At 39.2% G+C, this 26,643-nt stretch overlaps 1 protein-coding gene and 1 long non-coding RNA gene across 9 annotated transcripts in view; one reads left to right on the plus strand and one right to left on the minus strand.

The window, feature by feature from the left end:
• The window catches only part of LOC127987708 (zinc finger protein 271), a 392,063-nt gene that overhangs the window by 248,711 nt on the left and 116,709 nt on the right, over positions 1-26,643 (plus strand). The window contains exon 1 of one of the 7 annotated variants that reach the window (XR_008161339.1): positions 20,984-21,095. The exons of 4 other annotated variants lie outside the window; for them this stretch is intronic. Coding sequence is in view for 1 of the 3 variants with exons in the window: in XM_052590078.1 (XP_052446038.1) it covers positions 21,047-21,095 (49 nt within the window). In the remaining 2 variants the exon portion in view is untranslated. Of the gene's footprint in view, positions 1-20,983; positions 21,096-26,643 lie in introns of those variants that run through there. 2 more of the 7 variants (XM_052590078.1, XM_052590071.1) reach the window with 2 other exon arrangements.
• LOC127987801 (uncharacterized) overlaps positions 1-26,643 on the minus strand; it is a 194,563-nt gene that overhangs the window by 52,911 nt on the left and 115,009 nt on the right. The window lies entirely within an intron of this gene.

Below are 26,643 nucleotides of genomic sequence, written 5' to 3' on the forward strand. Positions count from 1 at the left end.
AGTAAAACCTAAAGACAAAGTAAACAAACTACACAAACTGAGTTCGTTTGTAGATGAGCATGGTGTGCTTAGGGTTGGAGGACGTTTGACAAGATCTGTTCTTCATCCACATGTCAAGCATCCTGCCATTGTGCCAAATAAGAGTCATGTATCATCGTTGCTTATTAAGCATTACCATGAAAGGGTGTATCATCAAGGAAGAGGAATAACTGCCAATGAATTACGATCCAATGGAGTATGGGTCATAGGATGCAGCAGTGCAGTTGCCTCACATATTTACAAGTGCACAACATGCAGAAAGTACAGGAGGAGCACACAAGATCCAAAAATGGCGGATTTGCCATAAGAAAGAATGGAAATGACACCTCCTTTCACATGTTGTGGCATAGATTGCTTTGGACCGTTCTATGTGAAGGAAGCAAGAAAGGAACTAAAGTTCTTCTTTTCACTTGTATGTGCTCTAGAGCCATACATATTGAAATGCTTGATGACCTCACTACAGATGCCTTTATCAACACATTGCGTGGATTCATTGCAATAGGCGGAAATGTAAGACAGTTGAGATGTGATCAAAGCATTAACTTTGTAGGTGCAAGAGGAGAGTTCTTGAATGCAATGAAGAATTTGGATCATGAATGGTTGAAGGAACATGGATGTGAGTTCGTAATGAACTTCCCTTCATCAAGCCATATGGGAGGCATATGGGAGAGACAAATAAGGACTATCAGAAGTGTTTTAACTGCAATCCTTGACCAGTCAGCTAACGACTCGACAGTGCCTCGCTCAGAACCTTTCTGTATGAAGTGATGGCTATTATAAATAGCAGACCTCTGACAACCGAGCATTTAAATGACCCAACAAGCCTTGAACCTCTCACGCCCAATCATATTCTTATGATGAAGTTTAACATAATATTCCCACCTCCAGGTGAATTTGTGAGTCAGGATCTATACTTACGCAAGAGATGGCGTCAGGTGCAGTTTTTGTCAAACGAATTTTGGTCAAGGTGGAAGAAGGAGTATCTCCTTAATCTTCAGCAAAGACAAATATGGCAGAAAGAGAAGAGAAATGCGAAGGTTAACGACATTGTCATCCTGCAGGAGGACAGTTCTCCACGTAACCAATGGAGATTGGCAAGAGTGACAGAGGTGTATCCAAGCACTGATGGAAAGGTTCGAAAGGTGAAACTGTTAATTAGTGACTCGACCTTAGACAGCCAGGGAACGTGAATTTCCAAGCCAGTCTACCTTGATAGGCCTGTGCAAAAGACAGTATAGCTGCTTGAAGGAGAATAAAGGTTACAGTTGCCATTCCATGAAAACAGTATTTTATGTTACTGTAAGGTTTAAAGCATACTACTGCATGGTTGAAATTAAGGTATGAAAAGGTTTACATTGTGAGGTGAAATGACAAAATAGTCATTTGGTGGTAGTATAACTGCCATACATATTGTTTCTGTTATTTAACATGTTTTGTTATATTTGTTTCATCTACTCATGAATATTGAGTGTTTGTTAACTAGGAACTAAAGTACAATCGCATTGCACGCAAACACTTTTTTACGGTGCAACAGGAAAAGAAAATATGTTTGATAAAGGTTATTCTCCATGTGTGAATATATAAGAGTTACTGTTTGCTAGTGTTTGAGCAAAGAAGTAAAGAAGATGTTTTTCTGTTTTGTTTTTTTAATCGGGTATTTTTCTAGTGAACTCATTCCCTCTTGGTTATATACAGCCAGCGAGGTATGTGTATTATGTTTGTATTTCCCGAGTGTATTTGCATTTATTTCTTTAGGGTTTATGTGAACGTGTTTCTTTTACATTGTCATACTGTAGTTTGACGGTGGAATTCATTGACGATTAAATAAGATGGCGGAGAGAAGGATGACAAGTGAAATAAATCCATCAGTAACCAGAACCACGGTCTCGTTTATTTCCTGGAGGGAGTGATACTGAAAGCTCCACAAGACATATATGATTATATTACTGGATGCTCGAAATTGAAAGGGAGAATTCACATTTTAAACTGCTTATTGTACAGGTAAATTAATCACTGTTCTAATCCAATGCGCTGCTGCAATGTAACACACACACACATAGACTACAGACAGTAGCTCGTACATCACGCATGCACAGAATCATTCAGTTAGGAAATGTACTGTCATCTCTGTTCAGTTGTTTCTCAATTAAAATAACTTAGAAATGGAGAAGTTCAAGCATATATTTTTTAATAACTAAAGCCCACAGTGTCACTACTACTAGAGAGACACTGCCATGTATAGGGTGCAGTGTTGGTCATCTGACTTGAAAAAAGTAATTAGTTACAGTAACAAATTACTTCTCCCAAAAGTTAGTAACTCAGTTACCACATTGTTAAAGTAATTAGTTACTCAGCAAAGTAACTGTGACGTTATTTTTTATGTTCTATAATGCTATTACATATGTTTATATTAACTGATTGAAGAATAAAAATACTATAAGTATTTTAGAAAATGTTGTATTTATTTGAACTTAGGAGATTGCAGCCTTCCATATGATATGCATAGAAATAAAAACATATACAAAATAAATATTGAAAATAAAAGTCAAATACAAAATTAAGACACATTTAAACTTGGGTGAAAAGAAACAAAGGGAAACCTGGCCATTAGTGCAAATCTCTGTAACTGTATATTAGGCTGTGGCGAGGTGGGCGTGGGAAGCCGAAAATACTGCAGCGGGAGAAAGAATGTGGGGACGAGCGGTAATAAGGAGGTCAAATGATTAATGATTAACACCTGTTTGTAATTCCAGTGATTGGGGAGAGAGGATTTATAAGCGCCGAGCAGACCGGCGAGGGGGAGCTGGATCTTTGAGAGAGCAGAGCTGAGCAGTGTGTGGGTGGATATATATGTGTAAAGGCAGAGAGCCGAGCCGCAGTTTACTTTTGTTTATCCTGTTTTATTTTGAGTTAATAAAGAGCATTTTTCGCCACCCGTCTTCCTTGTCCATTATCTATCGAACTGTTTTACACTGGTGCCGAAACCCGGGACAAGGAAGCCGGCACGCCGCCATGCAGCCAGCGACAGCAACGCCACTTGCGGAGCTGGTGAAGTCACTCGCCGGTCTTCACCAAACCCAACATCAGGCGCTGATGGACCTCAAGTTGGAGCAGGAGGATCGCTTCCGGCTGTTGGTCCAAGCCCAGGATGAAGACCGGCAAGTGTGCAATTGGGCGGGTGGAGGTACGGTATCTGGGCTTCCACTTGGGTCATGGGCAGGTGCGTCCCCAAATTGACAAGACCGCAGCAATTGCAGCTTGCCCAACCCCCAAGACCAAAAAGGAGGTGAGACAGTTCCTGGGGCTGGCGGGATATTATAGAAGGTTTATTCCTAATTATTCTGACCTCACCAGCCCGTTGACTGATCTCACCAAAAAGGAAGCACCAGATCCGGTCCAGTGGACGGAGCCGTGCCAACAGGCCCTAACCAAGGTAAAGGCTGCCCTGTGCTGCGGGCCGCTCTTGCACACTCCTAATTTTAATCTCCCATTTTTGTTGCAGACGGACGCGTCGGACAGGGGGTTGGGTGCAGTCCTGTCTCAGGTGGTCGCAGGAGAGGAGCGGCCGGTGCTGTATCTAGGTCGAAAGCTCTCAAAGAGAGAGACTAGATACAGCACCATTGAAAAACAATGTTTAGCCATTCGATGGGCTGTCCTCACTCCATCTCCTGGGATGGGAATTCACTCTCTGTTCGATACCAATCACCCGTTGGTATCTCGCCTTACAGCCTTTTAAATTCAAGGTGATCCAAAGGCCGGAGGCCCAGATGGCGGTGGCCGACTTCCTCTCCAGGACTGAGGGGGGGGGGGCTGCCGCAGGCCGGAGTGCTCCCCGGCCTGAGTCGGGCAGTGGGGGTATGTGGCGAGGTGGGCGTGGGAAGCAGAAAATACTGCAGCGGGAGAAAGAATGTGGGGACGAGCGGTAATAAGGAGGTCAAATGATTAATGATTAACATCTGTTTGTAATTCCAGTGATTGGGGAGAGAGGATTTATAAGCGCCGAGCAGACCGGCGAAGGGGAGCTGGATCTTTGAGAGAGCAGAGCTGAGCAGTGTGTGTGCGGATATATGTGTAAAGGCAGAGAGCCGAGCCGCAGTTTACTTTTGTTTATCCTGTTTTATTTTGAGTTAATAAAGAGCATTTTTTGCCACCCCTGTCTTCCTTGTCCATTATCTATCAAACTGTTTTACACAGGCCTAAAGTTACTGCACAATAAACAGAACACTATCCAACTCTTTATGATGCGTTCACACCAGACGCGAATAGATTGTCTGGCACCAGTGATTTCAATGTTAAGTCAATGCAAAGACGCAAATAGACAACCTCCGAAAATCAGCGAAACACATTTTTATATAAACTGCATATTTGAGTTTAAAACAACTACTTTGCCGCATGAAATACTTTTAAAACTACATTTCATGAAATGAAAATGCTGTGTGGACTCAACTGCGTCTGTTCAAATTCGCGTCTGTTGTGAAGTTAATTTCACGCGCAAATGAAGTGTATGAACTCAAAATGTTTAAGCGTCCAAATAAGCGTGTATAGTGTGATTTATTTGCGCAAGTTGCGTCTGGTTTGAACACAGCATTAAATATTCAGTATGTTAGCATGTGTTGATGTGAGGTGGTTCATAAGATTTGAGTTGCTTGAGGCAGACGTGGATAAAGTCTTTTTTCCTGGGCATAGCGTGTATGTTACAGAAACATTCTCATCTTTAATTTCTCTTACTTCCAGTTCAAGAATGCCATTATAGCTGATGCTGTCTTGTATTTAGTGGTTGTCAGAGCATGCAGTGAGACAGCTTGAGCAGGGCACCGCCCACCCAGCCAATCATCATCGGATTTGCAACTGTGTCAGGCAGCTGATGTGTAGCCACTAGCCAAAGCATGACACCTTGCGCTTTATTCAACCAAATTGTAGTAACGCAACACTTAACATTCTCAGTAAAGATAACGGCGTTACAATGATGGGAAAAGTAATTAATTAGATTACTCCGTTACTGAAAATTAAACTCTGTAACGCCGTTATGCTTAAACGCCATTACTCCCAACACTGATAGGGTGACCATATAAGCCATTTTCCCAGGACGTGTACTTGCCAGGATTGTTATATTGTCTAAAATATCCAGATTTTGGCTGTTTGTGCTGTGTAGATCGATCATTGTATGACATTCATAAGAGCTATAGAGAGCAGAGCAGACGGCTCCTTATGAATTCAAATCACTCTCTTGGTACTTTGGTGTCATACAATGATCGGTGCACAGCGACGCTTCATGTTGAATGAACAAACAAACACCTAACATGTACGTGTATTTGCATTCCTTTGATTGTTCTCTGTAGATCTCACCTTCTCACATGCCACGATGCTAGACGATTGGGTGATTATGTACCATACCTGCATGTTATTGGTCAAACTACTTTGGGTGTTTTAGGCAATACAGAAATCCTGGCAAGGATGTGTCCTGGGAAAATGGCTCATATCGCTCTCACTAATGCATTCATATAAATGTAATCTTAACTGTGCTACGTTATCTATATCTGATTTAGAACGAGCAGAAATCTGTGAGAAATAAATCAACACAAAGGCAAAAGAACTTATAAAAATGAGCTGTTATAGGAGCAATAGCCATGAGGGCAGCACTGTGTCATGTGCCATAAATGTGTACAATATGTTTTTTACAGCTCCAGGCTTATTTTTTCAATAATGACATCATCAGCGACTAGTCTACTTTGACTAGATTTTCATCACACAAAAGTTGACTTTAAAAAATCAGAAGTCGTTCAACCTCAGTCAGTAGATCATCTTCAGATCCAGCACTTTCAGGTCTGATGACTCATCCTCGCAATAATGCATCAAGCAATAAAATATCTTCTGTATAAATCTGTCCTAACAAAGAAACATCATGTAAAGTAACAGTGAATAAAGTTCATCTTCAAGACCAGCACAGATTCAACTGTAACATTTTTATGAGGCTTCAGGTCTGAAGAATTACCTGAAAGTTCATACGAAAGAAAAATTCAATTCAATTCAATTCAAGTTTATTTGTATAGCGCTTTTTACAAAATAAATCGTTACAAAGCAACTTTACAGAAAATTATGTTTCTACAATATTTAGTAGTAGCTAGTAGTTTGTGCACATTTGACAGGATTTTAGAAAAAATAATAATAATAATAATACAAGACGTAGTCAGCTAGACGATGAACTATCAATATTATTAATTAAGTTATTATATGATTCAGTCACACATTTAGCAATAATTGTTAGTTCTGTAGTGTATTGTTAGTTAGTAGTGTACAGTTCTCTCTCCACCTTCAATACCATGACTTAGGTGCCCTTGAGCAAGGCATCGAACCCCCAACTGCTCCCCGGGCGCCGCAGCATAAATGGCTGCCCACTGCTCCGGGTGTGTGCTCACAGTGTGTGTGTGTGTTCACTGCTCTGTGTGTGTGCATTTCGGATGGGTTAAATGCAGAGCACAAATTCTGAGTATGGGTCACCATACTTGGCTGAATGTCACTTCACTTTTTCTGTTTGTTGATTCAAGGTTAGCATCATCTGGGGTCCTCTGAGGGTCAGCATCATCTCTTCTCAGGTTTTCTGGATTCAGACTGGAGCTTGTTTAAATCCTAGTTACCACGGGATGTAAATCCCGTGGCGAAACATAGAAACAAAATACAGACATCATTAGCATAGCTGCTGATCCAACAAAGTAAAATTAGTTTAACCCAAACTAATGAATAAAAATGCAACTTTGAACAGATGCAACTACACTCACAATTAAAAAGATACATTATTTGAATGCTTGGCGAAAGAGATGTGTTTTTAATCTAGATTTAAACAGAGAGAGTGTGTCTGAACCCCGAACATTATCAGGAAGGCTATTCCAGAGTTTGGGAGCCAAATGTGAGAAAGCTCTACCTCCTTTAGTGGACTTTGCTATCCTAGGAACGACCAAAAGTCCAGCGTTTTGTGACCTTAGGGTGCGTGATGGGTTGTAACGTGGTAGAAGGCTAGTTAGGTACGCAGGAGCTAAACCATTTAGGGCCTTATAGGTAAGTAATGATAATTTGTAACTGATAATTTGTAACTGAAATTAAAACCACATTCATGTTCTTTATCTGGAAAGTGGTTTTCACATATAAAGTTACAATAAACAATATCTTGTGAATGGTGTCTCTGTATAATATCAAGACATTATTATGTCTCTGCTATTGACAAAAATTAAATTCTCATGGAAGCGTTGGAGGACATGAATCTGGAGAGAGGGCGAGAAAAACCAATATGTCACCGAGATAGACAAAGACAAATAAGTTGAGCATATCCCGAAGAACGTCATTGATAAGAGCCTGAAAGACGCCTGGGGCGTTAACCAATCCGAAAGGAATAACCCTATATTCAAAGTGACCGGCATGAGATAAGCGTACAGCCCCCTGCAGGATTTCGAAGGCCAAGGACATCAGTGGTAAGGGATAACGATTTTTAATAGTGATGTCATTCAGCCCCCGATAATCAATACAGGGGCGCAAAGAGCTGTCCTTCTTCTTGACAAAAAAAAACAATAAACAGCGCCGGCCAGGGACAAGGACGGAACGATTGTGATGACTCTAAGGGATTCAGACAAATAATTTTCTAACGCCTCCCGTTCGGGAGCCGAAAGGTAATAGAGCCTACCCCATGGGGGCGTGGTTCCCGGGCGAAGATAGATTGCGCAATTGTACAGCCGGTGGGAAGAGACATGGTTCAGGAACAACTAAAATCCTCTCGCAAATCGTGATACTCCTCCGATACACCAGACACATCTCCTGCCTCCTCCTGGAACACAGGGACAGAAGACACAGGGGAAACAGCAGAGACTAAACACTCAACATGACATGACACTTTCCATGACAAAATAGATCCCTTAGCCCAATCAATGTGAGGGTTATGGAGCTTAACAACCGGAGTAAAAGGAGAATAAAAAATAAAAAGGATATTGTCTCTCTGTGGTTGCCGGAAATGTTAAGAGTCAAAGGTTAAGAGTCTCTTTCTGTACTCTAGGTAGGAAACTGCCATCAAGGGAAAAAAGAGGGGGGAGTCTCTTAAGTGTGTGAGAGGAATACCTTGCTGAAGCGCCCACTCCTCATCCACAAAGTTTCCCTCAGCCCCAGAGTCGATTAGGGCGGAGCAGAAGACTAATGACCCAGTCCAATGGAGTTGTGCCGGAAGTGTAGTGCAGGTACTAGAAACCTGCCTACTGACGAGTGCTGGCTTTTACCGGACACGTGGAAACAAAGTGCTTGGAGCTGGCACAGTAAATACAGAGACTATTCGAAATCCTCCTGTAGCGCTCCTTAGACGAGATACGCAGGCCAACCAGGTGCATCGGCTCAGCGTCCTGGGCCATGGGGGAACTGGAATTGGCAAGGAGCGAGGAGAAGAGAACGTCCTCAAGGCTGTGAGCTCGGCGCCGTTGGTCAAATCACCTCTCCACGCGAGTGACTAGGTCGACAAGGTCGTCGAGCCGAGTGGGTATGTCACGGATGAGGACCTCATCCCTCACTTCAGGAGTCAGGCTCTCCAAGAAGCGGGCGACCATTGTGGGCTGGTTCCAGCTGCTGTAGGTTGCTAAGGTGCGAAACTCAATTGATAAGTCTGACCCGGAGCACTTGCCCTGTAGGAGTGTGGAAAGCAGACGAGAAGCCTCCTCACCATAGGCTTATCAGTCAAAGACTCGAATCATCTCCTCCTTGAAATGTGCAATCCATCTCCACCTCCAAGGTTAGCCGTTCCCCATTCACGAGCCCGACCGGAGAGCAGGGAGAGAACATAGGCAATCTTGGCTCTCTCTTTAGCATATGTGACAGGCTGTAGGGAAAACACCACTTCACAGTGGGTTAAGAAAGAACGACATTGCGTTGGCTCAGTAGATCGGAGGATTATTAATCCGCAGCTCTGGCGAAACTGAGGAGACATGAGAGGCAGGAGGCAGGAGGCAGGAGGCAGGAGGCTGAAGGCGCAGACTGTGGACCTGGCAGGAGAGCTCGGAAATTTGCACGGCCAGCGTCTCGATGGCATGTCAGGCAGCCGAGATGTCCTCCTCATGCTTTCCAAGCAGGACACCCTGGTGTTCGACAGCCTTTTGGAAGGTGCTGCCACTCGCTGAGTCCATGGCTGGTCAGATTGTTCTGTGTTGCGGGAGAGAGGACTCAAAAGTGAAAGTGGCCATTTCAGTTCTTTATTTGAGACCGAGTCTGACCATAGGTGATCCAACTTAAGGTAAGGGCTCCTGGATTAATTCCATTCTTTCACAAATTCACAATCATTCCAAGAGCTCCATTAAATTTGTTAGGACGAGATTTGATGCACAAATTAAATATGGAAATTAAATTCACTGATGATTTGGTCATGTTCTCTTTCCTGTCTAGCTTACAGGTCTCTGTCAACCCATTGTCGGACTGGGAAGACAGCAAAGCAGAACCAGCCACAAATAAGCCCAGGTCTGACATACCACCAGCAGTGGAAACTCTGGTATACCCTGCATTATGGTCACATTATAAAGATGACACAGGATTTATAGACATGGAACCATATAAAGCAAAATTGAAAACTAATAAACCTGTCTATATTAAGCAATATCCTTTGTCTAAAGATAAGGAACTGGGCATAAAGCCATTGATTGAGAATTTTGTCCAGCAGGGTGTCCTCGTACTGATACACTCACCTTACAACATGCCAATTAACCCCATAGTTAAATCAGATGGCAAAACATGGCATTTAACTCAAGATTTAAGAGCTATAAATCAATTGATAACACCATTAGCTCCAATTGTGCCTGATGTACAGACTGTGATTAATTCTATTCCATGTACGCACAAATATTTCACAGTCATTGATTTGTGTGCTGCCTTTTTCTCTGTGCCTGTACATCCAGACACTCAGCCTCTACTAGCGTTCACCTTCCAAGGTCAACAATTTTCCTGGACACGCTTGGCACATGGCTATGTGGACAGTCCCACAGTTTTCTCAGCGGCAGTACAGAGGACACTGGCAAAGATGACTGATTTATCCTCTAAAGTCTGCGTTCTTCAATATGCAGATGACATTTTGATAACAGGTGAAACACAAAGCGATTGTGAAAAAGCCTCTATCATTGTATGCAATGTGCTCGCTCAAGCAGGATTCAAGGCCTCCAAAGACAAGCTCCAATGGGTCCAATCCAAAGTGACCTATTTGGGACACATCATCATGCCAGGTCTGAAAGCGATTTCTACAGACAGGGTCCAGCTGATCAGGAAGATGAAGTCTCCACGAACTATACAACAGCTTCAAAGTTTCCTGGGACTGGTTAACTATTGCAGATCCTGGATACCTGACTGTGCAGTGCATGACAGGCACCTGAGAAGCCTGATTGATCACAAAGCTCCACCAAGCACGCTTTTGAACTGGACTGAGGAGGCAGAACTGAACTTCACTGCATTGAAGCAGGCGATCACCAAGGCCCCAGCTCTGGGCCTACCAGACTACAGCAAAGACTTTCACTTGTCCGTGAGACTGAGGGGGTGGCCATAGGTGTCCTTCTGCAACAGCATGGTTCCACATACAGACCATTAGCATACCTTTCTAAGAAATTGGACAACATAGTTACAGGTATGCCAGCATGTCTTCGTGCCGTGGCTGCAGCTGCCCTGGTTGTACAGATGGCTGAGAGAATGGTTTTGTCACACCCTTTGATATTGTATCAGGTAGGCACAATTTTACACAATATGCAAACACAACACATGACAGCGCAACGACGCTCAGGTTACGAAGCAACACTGCTGGCAACTAAAAATCTAACGATCCAACCTACAGCGTCCATTAACCCGGCACTGTTGGGTGTGTTAGGAATGGCTGACATTGTAGATAATGTCACAGAACATGATTGCATAATTGAACTAACTTCCTCATGTTCTTCCAGGGCCGTATCTTTTGGATTCGCCCCTGGATGGGGGGAACATCTATATGTTGATGGATCATGTTCAAAACCTGCTGATGGGGTCTACCTTTGTGGCTATGCTGTGGTGTCTGAGACTGGGGAAACAATTGAATCATTTGCTTTAGATTTTAACTCAGCTCAAGCTGCTGAATTAGTAGCATTAATAAGCGCATGTGAGCTGATGGAAGGAAAAAGAGTAACTATTTATACTGATTCCAAATATGCATGGGGAGTAGTACACCACTTTGCCAAAACTTGGGAAGCAAGAGATTTCAAAACTGCAGATGGGAAACCCATAGCACATTCAAACCTGATAGGACAGTTAACCAAAGCAGTACAGCTACCCGCCGAAGTGGCCATAGTAAAGGTAAAAGGTCACACAACAGGTGAGGAAGAACAGGCTGTAGGAAACAGAAGAGCTGATGAAGTTGCAAAAGAAGCAGCCAAAGCCCAGATAAAATCACCATTTAATATGGGTGACAACACACGGGTAGCTATGACTAAGCATTTGACTAATGTTCCTGACATTGACATTAAAATTATTGACACACAAACCTATTAAACACGACGCATTACCGCATCCAGAAGCACCATTTCAACATGTACAAATTGATTTCACACACATGCCGCCAATAGGTAATTTGAAATATCTTTTGGTTATTGTGGATCGATTTTCAAAGTGGCCAGAAGCATTTCCATGTGCAAAGGAAGATGCTTTAACAGTGGTAAAGATTTTGACTAAAGAAATAATTCCTAGTATTGGGATACCTAACACTATTGAGAGTGATAATGGAACACCATTCGCATCAAAGGTAACACAGCTACTCGCTAAAGTATTATCGATTGATTGGCACCTGAACATACCTTACCATCCACAGTCTTCGTCCAATGTGGAAAGACTTAACCAAACAGTCAAACGAAGGCTCGCTAAGGCCTCTATTGATACAGGAAAGAAATGGGTAGAAATTCCACCACTAAGTTTTCACCATTTGAAATACTAATGGGTAGACCTTTCCCAACCCCATGGGTTAAAGTTCGCGCAGGCTTTACTTCCTTAGGTGATCTGGAGGTGATCCAGGAGGACTACGTGACTTCCCTCATTGAGAAACTTAACTCCATATGTGCTGATGTTTCTTTGTGTCTTCCTCTTCCCTCAGAAAAGCCTACTCACCCCTTTGTTCCAGGACAGAGTGTGCTTATCAAAAGCCTGAAGCCAACGAAGGTGGGAGAACCCAGATATCTTGGACCAGCCACTGTGATCCTAGTAACCCGGACGGGAGTGCTGACAGATTATCAACCGCAGTGGATACACGCTTCACGCCTGAAGAATTACTCTACAGGAGAGCAGGCAAGCTCCAATTTTAAATAGAATCTCGAACGGGGATTCACCTTACTGTTTAACAGGGAGGAAAAGGCACTGGTTAAGCGGAGGAAGGAACTACCTCTTATAGTGAGGTGGGGGTTGTCCAAAGCAAGAAGATAGTTGGCCCTTTGAGTCAAAACAGTGCTAACTCCTTAAACCACCCTGTTACCATTAAGGGCTAAATTCTATTGATGGACATACCACCGTTAGAGAGTTTTACTCTGCGTACACTAGCTGAAGCAGCTGCTGATTTCAACAAAGAATTTGTATGCTTAGCAGAGGCTGCATTAGAAGCAAATCCTAACATAGAAAACCTAATCTTGCAGAGGTTATTTCCAAACAGAACTACCTTTTGGTTGTTCACTCGAAAATACGGAACCCTTAAAGCATACAGAAGTGAAATGTATTGGGACCCTGAGAATGAAATGATCTAATGTTTATCTTTGAGTTTTTAAGAGAGTGGACATTAGTGCAGGGAGAAACGTGGTATGAAATAGCATTAAAAGCATTTGAGAATTTAGATTTACCTGTCAGAGACATAATTCGTGGCACAGTTACTAAAATATATGCACACCCACCAGAAAATGCAGTAGATGCATGGGAATTGTTACGAACTGGAATAGCCAGAAGACCTCCTAACACTGCTTTAGTAGCTATATTTTGTCCAAGACAGGCACATCAGGACGGAGGATTAGTCATCTATAAAATAGATAACAACACAAAATTGCTAGTTGAGGCTCATTACAAATTCTTATGCAAAGAAGAATAGAAAGAAGACCTAAACCGTGGCACCCATTCCGATTTCCAGGAAACAGGGATATTATTATGCATGGTCTAAAACGGGAACAGATGCTTATCAGGAAGTTCAGATTAATGTTGTAATGCCTGAACAAGACAGAGATGTTGTAAGAGTAATTTCTGAGCTGCCTCCAAATCTGATTGATCTCCCACAGGAGACATCCACTGAAGACATAGAATTCATTATGAGTTCTGACTTAAGCAATAATGTTAAGGAAGTGAGGACAGCTAAGGCTAGATGTGAAGGAAATTATGCATGTGCATTGGCTTTGTTACAAAGAGGAGTTTTGAAGGAAGAGATAGATGGAGAATGTTGGATTTGTGTGCAACTCCACTCAGCGTGGAAAACACACCCTGTAACATTAGATATGGTATGTCTTGAAAGAAACAGATGTGATGTACCGCGCCAGATGTCTATAATTCTACAGATGACAAATAATCTAAGAACAAACAGAGCATTGTTGTTTTCGCTACAAGAGTATAATTGTTCCTATAAACTACCTTTTAAAGGACCAGCCTTTCATGTACAAGCACATCTCACAGATTTGTGTATTTGTTCAAACAAAGGAAAACATTATGTAGGAATGTCAGATTGTAAGAATGCAATAACTCTGATTCAAAATGCTGGAAATCGGCCTAATTCTACTGTTAAGTATGGTAACCAGACTGTTGAGAATTTTCACTGTCCATTTTCTTATCTTGATAGCTCCCACGGTATGATTTGGACCTGTGGGGGAATGGCTTATTACCATTTGGATGAAGGAGAATGGCGTGGATGTTGTTATCCAGCTATACTCTCCACAGGAACTACCGTGTTGACACATAAAGACCTTGATACCTGTGAAAGTCAGGCACCATCACACAGACAGAAAAGAGATGTACATAGTATGCCTGATCGATACAATGGATACAAAACAGCTACGCCCTGGACAACCCCATGGGAAAATGTGGGATGGTCCATAGCTAGTTTCTTTCCAGGGGTAGGAACCTCCATTGCTTTAAACAAAATAAATGGTTTAGCTTGGCAAGTCTTGTCATTGGAAAATGATACTACTCATGCATTAAATTTGATAACAGAGGAAATGAAAAAGATGAGAGAAGCAGTAGTTCAAAACAGACTTGTTCTCGACCTTTTAACATCAGAGCAGGGAGGAGTTTGTAAAATGATGGGAGTATCTTGCTGTTTTTACATTCCAGATAACTCTGACAACATCTCCAATATTGTGGACCAGATGAGAGAATCCATCCTAGAGCCAAAGATAGATGATTCTTGGCTGAACTGACTCAGCGGGCTTTGGGGAGGATGGGGAACTTGGATTCTACACACTGTTGTACCAGTTGTTATATTCATAGTTATTCTTCTGCTAATAGCACCCTGTATTATGCAATTTATTAGTACTTCTATAATGCGTTCTGTTACAGTGCTCACTACGGGAAATACCTACCAAGCAATGCTGCATGTATCCAAACCAGTACCAACCTTTGTTAGGGCTCCAGAGCAGTTGGAGATGAACGTGATTGAAGCTGAGGATTTTCCAACAGATGCTGATAGCTCTACTGGAGATGATTATGTGCACACTTATGAGCTAGAGCCTGAAAACTGATTCTGATATATGTGTGTAATCCTGATTAAGAGTTATACTAACCATTTTTTATTCCTATTCTGAAAATTGTAAAACAGAAATGAATACTAACTGAAGATATATATCACATTTGATTACTGTGTATGCAAGTATATTCAAGAAACATAAGATATGCCCAAGATTGTTCACGGTTGTGTAAGACATGTCTTCGACTGTCTTGAAGTGGCCATTGTGAGATGTGACATTTCTTTTTATAATAAACAAAATGTAAAGGCATGTGTTGTCCGTTTCTGTCATTATGTGGCAAAAAAATGAATTTGCAATTTAAATGTTAATCATATAAATATTGATTTTGAGCACACCTTTAACATTTTATTTCCAAAAGTACATATTTCTTTCACGGTTTATCTTTTTTGTGTTAGATATGTTTTGCAATGAGGCCACTTTATGATGTGAATTTATTTATTTATTTATTTATTTTTAAATTTATGTGTTTTGTTAGAATTCCATTAAACAAATGTATTTATTGTTAAGATGCCTAAGAACAGGGTTTCCTAAAAGGGGATCACGAGGAAATTGCAGGGGTTATTGAGTTAATAAAAAAACTATTAATTAATTAAACTATAATTAAATCATATAATTTAAATATTTTAAAGAAAATCTAAGTTTGAAAGGTCTAATTCAGTAGTGTGTATGAGTGCAGCTTTGCTTTGATTACAGTGATTACTGACAAAACAGCTCTATTTCTGCTGTTCCATAAGCGCCACCTGCTGTCAGACAGTGGATTTACAATTTCATTCAGCCTGTCTGCAGTTTCTGTTCTGACCAAACCTGAAGCAGAGTTACCACTGTTTGTGTGTTAAGTTTCCATGTCTAAAAGCCTGAGCAGTAGTTTCATCTTCAACTTAGGTGGCTTTCACACTGGCAGTTTAGTGCGAAACGGGGCACAGTTCACATGAAAAATCACTAATGTGAACATTGTCATTGGACCCTGGTGCACACTAGGGTGCAGAACTGAGACTACCTTGAGAAGGTGGTCTGACTTCGGTTGCTCCCAAATTGTGGCACGGTTCGGGTGAATGTGCAAGCATCACGGACTCGGATGCGCACTTGTTCAGGAAGTAAAGTATCCCGCGCATGCGTAACACTGTCGATATCATTGTTTCCTCAACAAACTAGAAACATGAGTGGCAGGGGAACGTTGATTTGGGGCTGGGAACAACCACGCGTGGGCTCGGACCGCAGCAAACGAGCCCCGTGTAAAAGCCCCCGTAGTTAACAGCTGGTTTTCTTTAATAATGCTCAATCATTACTTAATTAATCACTTAATTATCCCATTAACTTTAACTCGGCTCCAGTGTTACTTTAACACTCTGTAGACTGGGACAATATGAACTCTGCTTTACTATTTTGCAGTATTTATATTATGTACAGGTGCTGGACATATATTTAGAATAACATCAAAAAGTTTATTTCACTAATTTCATTCAAAAAGTGAAACTTGTTTATTATATTCATTCATTACACGCAAACTAATATATTTCAAATGTTTATTTATTTTAATTTTGTTGTTTATAATTGACAACTAAGGAAAATCCCAAATTCAGTATCTCAGAAAATTACAATATTGGGAAAAGTTTCAATATTGAAGACACCTGGTTCCACACTCTAATCAATTAATTAACTCAAAACACCTGCATAGCCTTTAAATGGTCTCTCAGTCTAGTTCTGTAGGCTACACAATCATGGGGAAGACTGCTGACTTGACAGTTGTCCAAAAGATGACCATTGACACCTTGCACAAGAAGGACAAGACACAAAAGGTCATTGCAAAAGAGGCTGGATGTTCACAGAGCTCTGTGTCCAAACACATTAATAGAGAGGTGAAGGGAAGGAAAAGATGTGGTAGAAAAAAAATGTACAAGCAATAGCGATAACCGCACCCTGGAGAGGATTGTGAAACAAAACCCATTCAAAAATGTGGGGGAGATTCACAAAGAGTGGACTACAGCTGGAGTCAGTGCTTCAAGAAACACTACACACAGATGTATGCAAGACATGGGTTTCAGCTGTCGCATTCCTTGTGTCAAGCCACTCTTGAACAACAGACAGCATCAGAAGCGTCTCGCTTCAAAAAGGACTAGACTGCTGATGAGTGGTCCAAAGTTATCTCTGGTCCAGTAGTGGTCCAAAGTGTTCTCTGATGAAAGTAAATTTCGCATTTCTTTTGGATATCAGGGTCCTAGAGTCTGGAGGAAGAGAGTAGAGGGTTTTAGATCACTTCATGATTCATGATGTTGACCAACTTCATGGAGATGCAGTTTTCATTTTCCAACAGAACTTGGCACCTGCACACAGTGCCAAAGCTTAAGCTGTTCTTAATTGGCCAGCAAACTCGTCTGACCTTAACCCCATAGAAAAATGGGGTATTGTGAAGAGGAAGATGCGATATGCCAGACCCAAGAACGCAGAAGAGCTGAAGGCCACTATCAGAGCAACCTGGGCTCTCATAACACCTGAGCAGTACCACAGACTCATCGACTTCATTCCACTCCGCATTGCTGAAGTGATATATATATATATATATATATATATATATATATATATATATATATATATATATATATACATTTTAACTGTTTTAACTGTTATAGTCCCTTAAACGTTTGACTTCAACTGTATATTTTCAGATTGTTTAATTGCAGTTACATCCTAAAACAGACTCAGATCCTCAGTGAATCAATGAGTCATATCACATTTGCAAAAGCACAGTCAACATTACTAGTTTATAATTACAAAAAAAAAAAAACTTACCTCCCTCTTGTCTTTGACCTTCATTAGTTATGTTCTGATTAAACCGTGTTGTAAATAAAATACAAAAAAGTATTTTAATCTTTTCACATTCTTTCTTGCCTGCCTCAGTCACACTAATGGTCCATTGTGGGAGGCCCTTTGTCTCTCAGGTGTGAATCATGAAATATTCATGGCCATTGTCCCTCCTTTGGATACAGCCTTTCTAACATAAATCATGTCTTACAAAATTTAAATTTGTCTGTTGTCTTCTTTGACTGAGTGAACAGGGTGATTTTCACATCATTTTGTAGCAAAAACCCTAGTCTACCACTTTCAGTTCTCAAAAGTCTTGTGAACAATTGTTCTGTATGTGTTTTATAGCCTTATTTCAATGACACTAACCATCGACAAACTTGATTTACACTGAATACACTCTTTAACCATTAAGATGTTTCTAAGAAAAGCACCAATGTCAAGCCATGTCTAAACTTCTCCAGACCTCAGAAGGTTAAAGTGTTTTATACTGTCTGGTTATTAGCTAGCAGCTCAAAATTAAAAATAGTTTAAGTTTCATAAATTGTTGTGTGCTGGGTTTTTTGCGGGTTAAAGAACTAGTTGTGTGTTAATAATAGTTATAATAGATCTGTAACCATTAGTCAGAAGTGTATGCATTTAACAATTCACAATGTTGTATACATTGTGTAGTCACTTGTATGCAGTTATGACTTTTTTTTATTCACATTATGTGCAGGGCCGTTTGAAGGAATTTGGGGGCCCCAAGCAAAATGGACATAGAGGCCCCCCGACCCCCGCACGCACGCAAAGCCTACAGGAACCAAAGCATAGCCATACAGTTTAAGTTCACCCACACTTTAAATAAATAAAAAAGGTTTACAGTGCAAATACTGCTTGAAAAGAATAGTTTGGTGGGAATTCAATAGTTATTTGCACTGTTTTTGTTTTCTAATAATATGACAGCACACACTTGTCAGTTTAAACTCTGGGCTGTGCAGGATATCAGCTATAATTATAGAGCTTGTGGTACCTTGTGCTATATAGAGGAAACATCAGCACTGAGAAGTGATTCATCTGTTGATGTTGAGGATGAAGTTGATGGTGTAGCTGGGAAAATAATTGAAAAAAAAAATTCTGAAATTACCTGTGAAGTACGTTTTACCATTTCACTGTTAGCATATTGTCAGGGGTCACTATTAACTGCTCAGGGGTGCGTTTCCCAAAACCATAGTGGATAAGTTAGATGGTAGACACTTTGTAATAACAATCATTAATAGATGGTAAATTGCTAGTTAATTAATCTTTAATCTTTGTCATTTAACTGTTAACAAACTGTATTTTTACTTATTATAAAGTTTACCAAAAAATTTAAGATATGTTAACATTTCCATATTTTGATATTAGAAGAGAAGGGATGTAGGCAGCTGCTTTCACTACCAATGCTTAAAAACATCCCAAGCTAATGTTTGATGCACAGAATTTATTGTGTGGTTTTCCTAACCCCCATTTGGTAAATAGATTATCACGGTGGAATAGTAAAGCATGCTATTTACTATGCCACTTTCATCTAGGGCTGTAGCTATCATATTTGTTAGTAATCGAGTATTCTACCAAAAATTCCATCGAGTAATCGGATAAAATGTGTTTTTTGCTTATTAATATTAATTATGCAAGAGAAAATAACACTCCTGGGTTTGTTAAAATGAACAACTAAGTTTCATTTTTTAGAAATTTTTTATTTTTTTATTTTTAAATGCATAGAATGCAATGCATACATCAAAAATAAACATTTAATTATTATCCATTGTTTCTCTGTACTTGTACTGTGAACAATGACAATAAAGTTGACATGAATTAAGTGCATTTAAGTGCCATTCAGTTGGGGTTTTAAATAAAGCATTTTCTGAGATGCACATTAAACATTAAACACAAAACATTAATTTAATTTATATTTTAATTATTGAAAATTAAGCAAACTTAGCTTTTTGGTAAACAATGGGGATTTACTATTAAAAATAAAACATGGAAGAAATTTAGTGTGATTAAACCTTAAAAAAAAAAAACGATTTATTTTTTTTAGTAGTAGGCTATGTACATTCTGCTGAACAATAGTAATACATCTCTGGCAAATACTTGTCCAAAACAGGACTTTTATTTAGACTGGTTGACGTAACGTTACCTTTACAGTTCTGTGTTTGTGACGTGACGCTAGTTTTACTCAAATCAAACGGTCAGATGCTCATGAAGTGCCTGTCAGAGCAGTTCTGGTGATGTTGTTCATGTGTTCTCGTCTTATTTAGTGAGACAGCAGACGCTGAAATTACCGCGAGCCTCACGTGCGCTTCAGTTTGTTAATAAAGGAAGTCGCGCTTCTGCTCCATAACAGAGACACGCAGAACATGCAGGATTCATATTTAAATAAACTGTTCTGGCTTAATATTTACAGATATTAATCCATCACATGAGATCATGTGGTTGGCTGGCTGCTTTCAGCGACTACTGAGAGGGGCCCCCTTGAGGGGGATCCCGATAACAGTGTCATTACACTTTACTGCATTGACGATCAAAGGGGCGCTCACACAGTGTTGTTGCATTTTATTTTTAACCAGTCGTTGTCTTGGGGCCCCAGGCCAGCTCGGGGCCCCAAGCAATTGCTTGGTTTGCCTGCCTTGTTGCGACAGGCCTGATTATGTGCATAATTTGAACAATTTAATTGTTTTTAAAGGCTGGATAATTCCAAATGAACCAATTTTGAAAAAAAGCACAGTAAAAATATTATTTATAAGTAGCGCATCAATTTTAAGTGGTATAACACTTGCTCTTGTATTAGTTTTTCTGCAAAATCCTGTCATGCATGCACAAACTGAGTCACCACTTATAAGCTACTATTAAATATTGTAGAAACGTAATTTTCTGTAAAGTTGCTTTGTAATGATTTGTATTGTAATTGTAATTGTATTATAATTGTATTGCTATACAAATAAACTTGAATTGAACTTGCATTTGTGGTAATAAATAGTGATCTCAGCAGAGAGATGGTGAGTCTGGGATTTTAAATGCAGATTGTGTGAATGAACACATGTGTGAGTGCAGTGTTACTGAATTAATGTTTTACATTTATGTGCAGTGATCTTTGCGTCTTTGCTGTTATACAATGATTAACAAAGAGACAACACTTAGGCTATGGTCTCTTGAAAGACTGAAGTTGGAGGTCAAGTTGTATATTAGTGTAAAACACAAACTCAGTAACTGATTTATTGTTGATTTTCTAGAACTGCTTCAACCACACACACAAACATCCAGTAAAGCCCCTCCCACAACTATCACACCTTCCATGAAGCCCCTCCCACAACTAGCACACCTTCGGTGAAGCTCCTCCCACTGCAGTTCATCACTAAATGTCTGAATATTCCCATCAGTCTACAAGTGAAGATGGGCATCAAAGCATCAGGAAGAAGTGAAATCTGCAGAGACAGAGTTTATAGAAGAACAGAGAGAACATGAGAGATTCAGAACCCTGCAGAATGAAACACACTGAAGAACAAACAGGTTGGTGTTAATTCTTGATTCTTCAGTGATGATGAACATTAAGAATATAAAGCTTCAAGCAGTTTTAGATTTGATGTAGAAGGAAAAATATGAAAGTTGTGCAATGATTTAGCTGAAGCAGCAAATGACAAAGGTACTTTTTATAAAGTGGGTACTTTTTTATTTATTTCTTTTTCAACATAATTTATGTAAGATAAATGTGTAGTTGATCAAGCCTATTTCTTGTCACCACAGACACACATCACTAAATTGTGCCTCTATTATTTAAAACTGTTTAATAATTATGAATACATATAATAACAAAACAGCAGGGTTCAATTTCATGTACTTTATATTCAAATTTTTTCTTTCTTTTACATTTCTCAGTTTAAAAAAAACAACAATTTACAGATTTTTTTTTTTTTTACTTCAATTTCAGAGTTGATTTAAGAAACGAGGAGAATGAAGAACTGAAAGAACAGGAGGAGAAACATCATGTCAGACCTGGGGAAAAAACATTGAGTCGCTCTCAAACCAAACAGAAAGATTTAAAGAAGAGAAGAGACAAGAAATATTTCACCTGCACTCAGTGTGGAATGAGTTGCACAAAAAAAAACATAGTCTTGAGATGCACATGAGGATCCACACTGGAGAGAAACCATACAGATGTGATCAATGTGAGAAGAGTTTCACAGCATCATCAAACCTTAAGAGACACATGATCATCCACACTGGAGAGAAACTTTATGAATGTGATCAGTGTGGAAAAACATTTTCGAGGGCTTCAAACCTAAAGAAGCACATGACAGTTCATACAAAAGAGGAACCACATTCATGTTCTTTGTGTGGAAAGAGTTTTTCACATCTGCAGAGTTTAAAACTACATCAGAAGATACACACTGGTGTGGGAGATCATATGTGCTTTGAGTGTGAGAAGACTTTTATTACATCTCAACAATTGAAAATGCACCAGAGGATCCACACTGCGACAAGAGATTAAGACTGTTCGCACATCTGAAATCACACGAGAGGATCCACACTGGAGAGAAACCGTACACTGCACTGTATGTGGGAAAAGTTTCAGTGTTTCATATTCTCTACTCATGCATAATAAAAAGATTCACAGTCAGTAGATCATCTTCAGATCCAGCACTCATCCACACCACTAGGATACACTGTTTCTATGTGTATTTAGCTTTGATTTGAAAGAAAACAGCATGTCCTTGTGGCACGGCTGATACAGAAGAGCATATGCTGATATGGCGAAAGACAGAGGAGACCTTTGACAAAATGCTAAATGTATAAGTAGATGTTCTTACATTTATCATGTATTTAGAAAATCCATCAATATATTGTAGCATTGCAGCTGATCCTCCTTTGCTTCTCTTGTAAGTAGGGATGTAGACCAGAACCAGATATAATCTATTTAAAAAAAAAACATTTTATTTAATAAAATTAACATTTTTAAATGGTATCTTGTGAATTGTGTTTCACTAAGCATTTATATATAGTATTATATCTTACGTATTACATCTTTGCAATTCAAGTTAGTTTTCACTTTTACTAATTTGTTGTATTTGCTTTGAGTATAACTTATCATTGAGTAAACATCACCTTTTTATTAATACCTTATCTGTATAATCTTTATCAACCACTTTTATTTTCTGCTGGCTGTATTTGCATCAAAACTTTTTGACATTTTTTATAATTCTATATCTAAAAGCCATTAAGTGATGATGGCGATGACATCCCTTGCGCGCACTCACACCAGCCAGTGTTGAGTCTATACTCAAAGTTGTTTTGGACTCAACTGTGCAGTAAACGTCATGTATAATTACATGTGTGAATCCCCTTGAATAAACAAAACTAAGTTGTTGTGCTTAATAAAAACAGTTCACAACATTACTTGGTTAACACCCCTTTTTCAAGTTGCTAAATAATATATTCATAAATGCAGATTTCTGAAAACCCCTTCATCCTTTCCTCACTTTTCTAATAAACTTAAATTTTTTGCTTCTTTCTTGGTGCCCTTTCAAACTAAAAAGCTATTTCAGTTTCCAGTTTATTCAGTGAGCTAAGTGCCCTATAACTCCTTGCTATACCCCTTCTAAGAATCTATAAATGCTTTTTATCATTATTTCTATTTTATTTTAATCAATTAATTAATTGGACAATCTGATTTATTTCAAAGGAATTTCACTTTGTCCTTTAGGATTTTATTTGATGGGTAAAATCGTATTGAACATTCTGATTTATTTAATGGGATTACATTTTTTCATGTAGGATCTTTTATTGATTTGTATCATATTGGATGTTGTGATTTTTAAATGGAAATGCACTGTGTGCTGTAAGATCTTATTTGATTCTGTTAATTACTTATTTTTTAAGTGTAACTTTACTTTTTTAGAGCAACACTTTGTGTGTACTTGTATTTCATAAAAATGCAGCCTGCATGAATATACACAAATATAAAAACTGAAATTCATAATAAAGAAAGGCAAATATAACAAATATGATATTTCATAATGTACGATTAAGTTAAAATGCACTATATGTGACAAATAATTAATAGAAACACAAACATCTATAATGGTATTGTCCTGACACTTCCTCTTTAAGAAATCCAAATGTAGTGCGCATGCAACTGTAGCACACATACTTCGAACAGTAACGGTCAAAGAGGAGAAGAAGCTGAGGAATCGAGTGATTAATGCTGTTTAACTTGTTAAACTTTTATTTAAAGACGCCTAAAAGGAAGAAATAGCAATACTTATCTGAGCTGTATCCTAAATGAACAACTTTGGGTGAACGATATCTGTTGGTGAGTTGTTGTTTTACTGTATCTGCTGATTAGTACAGGAGTGTAATATGACATATCAAAAGTTAAATTGTTTAACAACGGATTTTAATGAAATATTAATTTATGCTGTTTCTAACTAAATTTAATTGTATAAAACACTGGAGTAGTGAGTACAGAATGCCATTTCTGACACCATTTTGAGCTATTTTGAATAGCGTTGTGCCTTACGGTTTCAAGTAGCCCAGAGTGCAGTCTGGACGATGGGGCGGGGCGACACGTTGGGGCGGAACGACACGTGTCGCCCCGCCCACCTCAGCGTTTATTGGTTTATGATTAAGATGAGCTTATTGGTGTACAGATGAGTGACGATTTTACAGCTTATTGGTATAGAGAATTATGACGCTGTTAGCAGGATTGGAATGCGGAAGTAGACACTCGGATGAATAAACTTTTAATATAAATTAAAAAGTGAATATAAATGTTGTGTTTTTGCATTTATTGTTGCATTTCCACAACAATAAATAACTCTTCCACAGAGTTTTGGATTACAACTAACACAATAGAAATAAATGGTCTACTCCCTCAGTGGCTGTAGACGCTACCTCGGCATTACTCGCTGGTTTGAAAATGACACGGCAATATTATGCGAAATATGGTTATGTAGACAGTCATGGAGTACCTTGATTTATATATTCAAATTATATATAAATATATATATATATATATATATATATACACACACATATATATATATATATATATATATATATATATATATATATATATATATATATATATATATATATATATATATATATACACACACATATATATATGTGTGTGTGTGTGTGTGTGTGTAACAAATTTTCACCAGTCTCTGAACGTAACCAATAATATTCTGAACATTCCCTTAGCCCCTACGAAAATTTACCATGGTTCTCCTACAATAACTATAGTTAAACTATGGTGTAACAATAATTATTCAAATTGAACGTACCATGGATAAATAAATGATCGAACATCGTATTTCATATTATAAGATATTTACACAACCACTTTTACTCACCTCATGCAATCAACGTGGAATACCGTTATTACTAGTGATGGCCGATTCGTGAACGAATCGTTCAATTTAACCGGTTCTTCTTAGTGAACCGGTTGAACCAGTTCACCAAATTGAACTGAATCGTTTGAAACGGTTCACATCTCCAATAAGCATAAATCCACAAATTACTTAAGCTGTTAACTTTTTTAACATGACTGACACTCCCTCTGAGTCAGAATAAACCAATATCCCGGGGTAATCCATTTACTCAAACAGTACACTGAATGAAATGCTGTGAAGACCGAACTGAAGATGAACACCGAGCCGAGCCAGATAATGAACAAACACACCCACTGCTGGAGCAGTTCTCGTTCTCGAGTCAAGAACCGGTTGCTTCGGTTTTCGGATCACCAGTACACTCAACCGAGAATCGTTTCTGTCGGACGCGTCCGATTTGAGAACCGATGAGCTGATTCTCGTTCTCGAGTCAAGAACCGGTTGCTTCGGTTTTTAGGATCACCAGTACACTCAATCGAGAATCGTTTCTGTCGGACACGTCCGAATTGAGAACCGATGAACTGATGATACTGCGCATGTGTGTAATTTTGTAAGTATTTTGTTAAACATCGGAAAGTGTGATAAAATAACTATATTTTATTTTGATTTTTTTTTATTATTATTTTTTTAGATTAATGTTTCCAGTATGTATATTTTATATAATGTATAGGCCAAATGGGTTTTCAGGGAAGTTGGACAATAATTAAGACTCTAAAGACTCTTATGTTTAATAGGAATAAGGGATGATTTATGAGATATCTGTACTGTATTTATAGTTAATGATGACACATTCACAAATTGAGTTTGTAGTAAACAGAACATGAACACGAGTAGAGCAGATGAAACTGAACTGCAGCATGTGCCGGTTAGAGCGATTCTCGTTCTCGAGTAAAGAACCGGTTGCATCGGTTTTCGGATCACCAGTACACTCAACCGAGAATCGTTTCTGTCGGACGGGTCCGATTTGAGAACCGATGAGCTGATTCTCGTTCTCGAGTCAAGAACCGGTTGCTTCGGTTTTTAGGATCACCAGTACACTCAACCGAGAATCGTTTCTGTCGGACGCGTCCGAATTGAGAACCGAAGAACTGATGATACTGCGCATGCGTGTAATTTTGTAAGTATTTTGTTAAGCATCGGAAAGTGTGATATAATAACTATGTTTTATTTTGATTTTTTTATTATAATTTTTTTTAGATTAATGTTTCCAATCTGTATATTGTATATAATGTATAGGCCAAATGGGTTTTCAGGGAAGTTGGACAATAATTAAGACTCTAAAGACTCTTATGTTTAATAGGAATAAGGGATGATTTATGAGATATCTGTACTGTATTTATAGTTAATGATGACACATTCACAAATTGAGTTTGTAGTAAACAGAACATGAACACGAGTAGAGCAGATGAAACTGAACTGCAGCATGTGCCGGTTAGAGCGATTCTCGTTCTCGAGTCAAGAACCGGTTGCATCGGTTTTCGGATCATCAGGACACTCAACCGAGAATCGTCCGAATTGAGAACCGATGAACTGATGATACTGCGCATGCGCGATTCAGCGTGAAGCCAACTGACTCACAGCATGTCTGAATCGAAGAGATTCTTATGGTGATTGATTCTGATTCTGTACTAGTAATGTTATGAGCGCGGGTATTTCGAGGGCTTGGA

This window comes from Carassius gibelio, chromosome B22, assembly GCF_023724105.1.
Source record: "Carassius gibelio isolate Cgi1373 ecotype wild population from Czech Republic chromosome B22, carGib1.2-hapl.c, whole genome shotgun sequence".
Lineage (NCBI taxonomy): Eukaryota > Metazoa > Chordata > Actinopteri > Cypriniformes > Cyprinidae > Carassius > Carassius gibelio.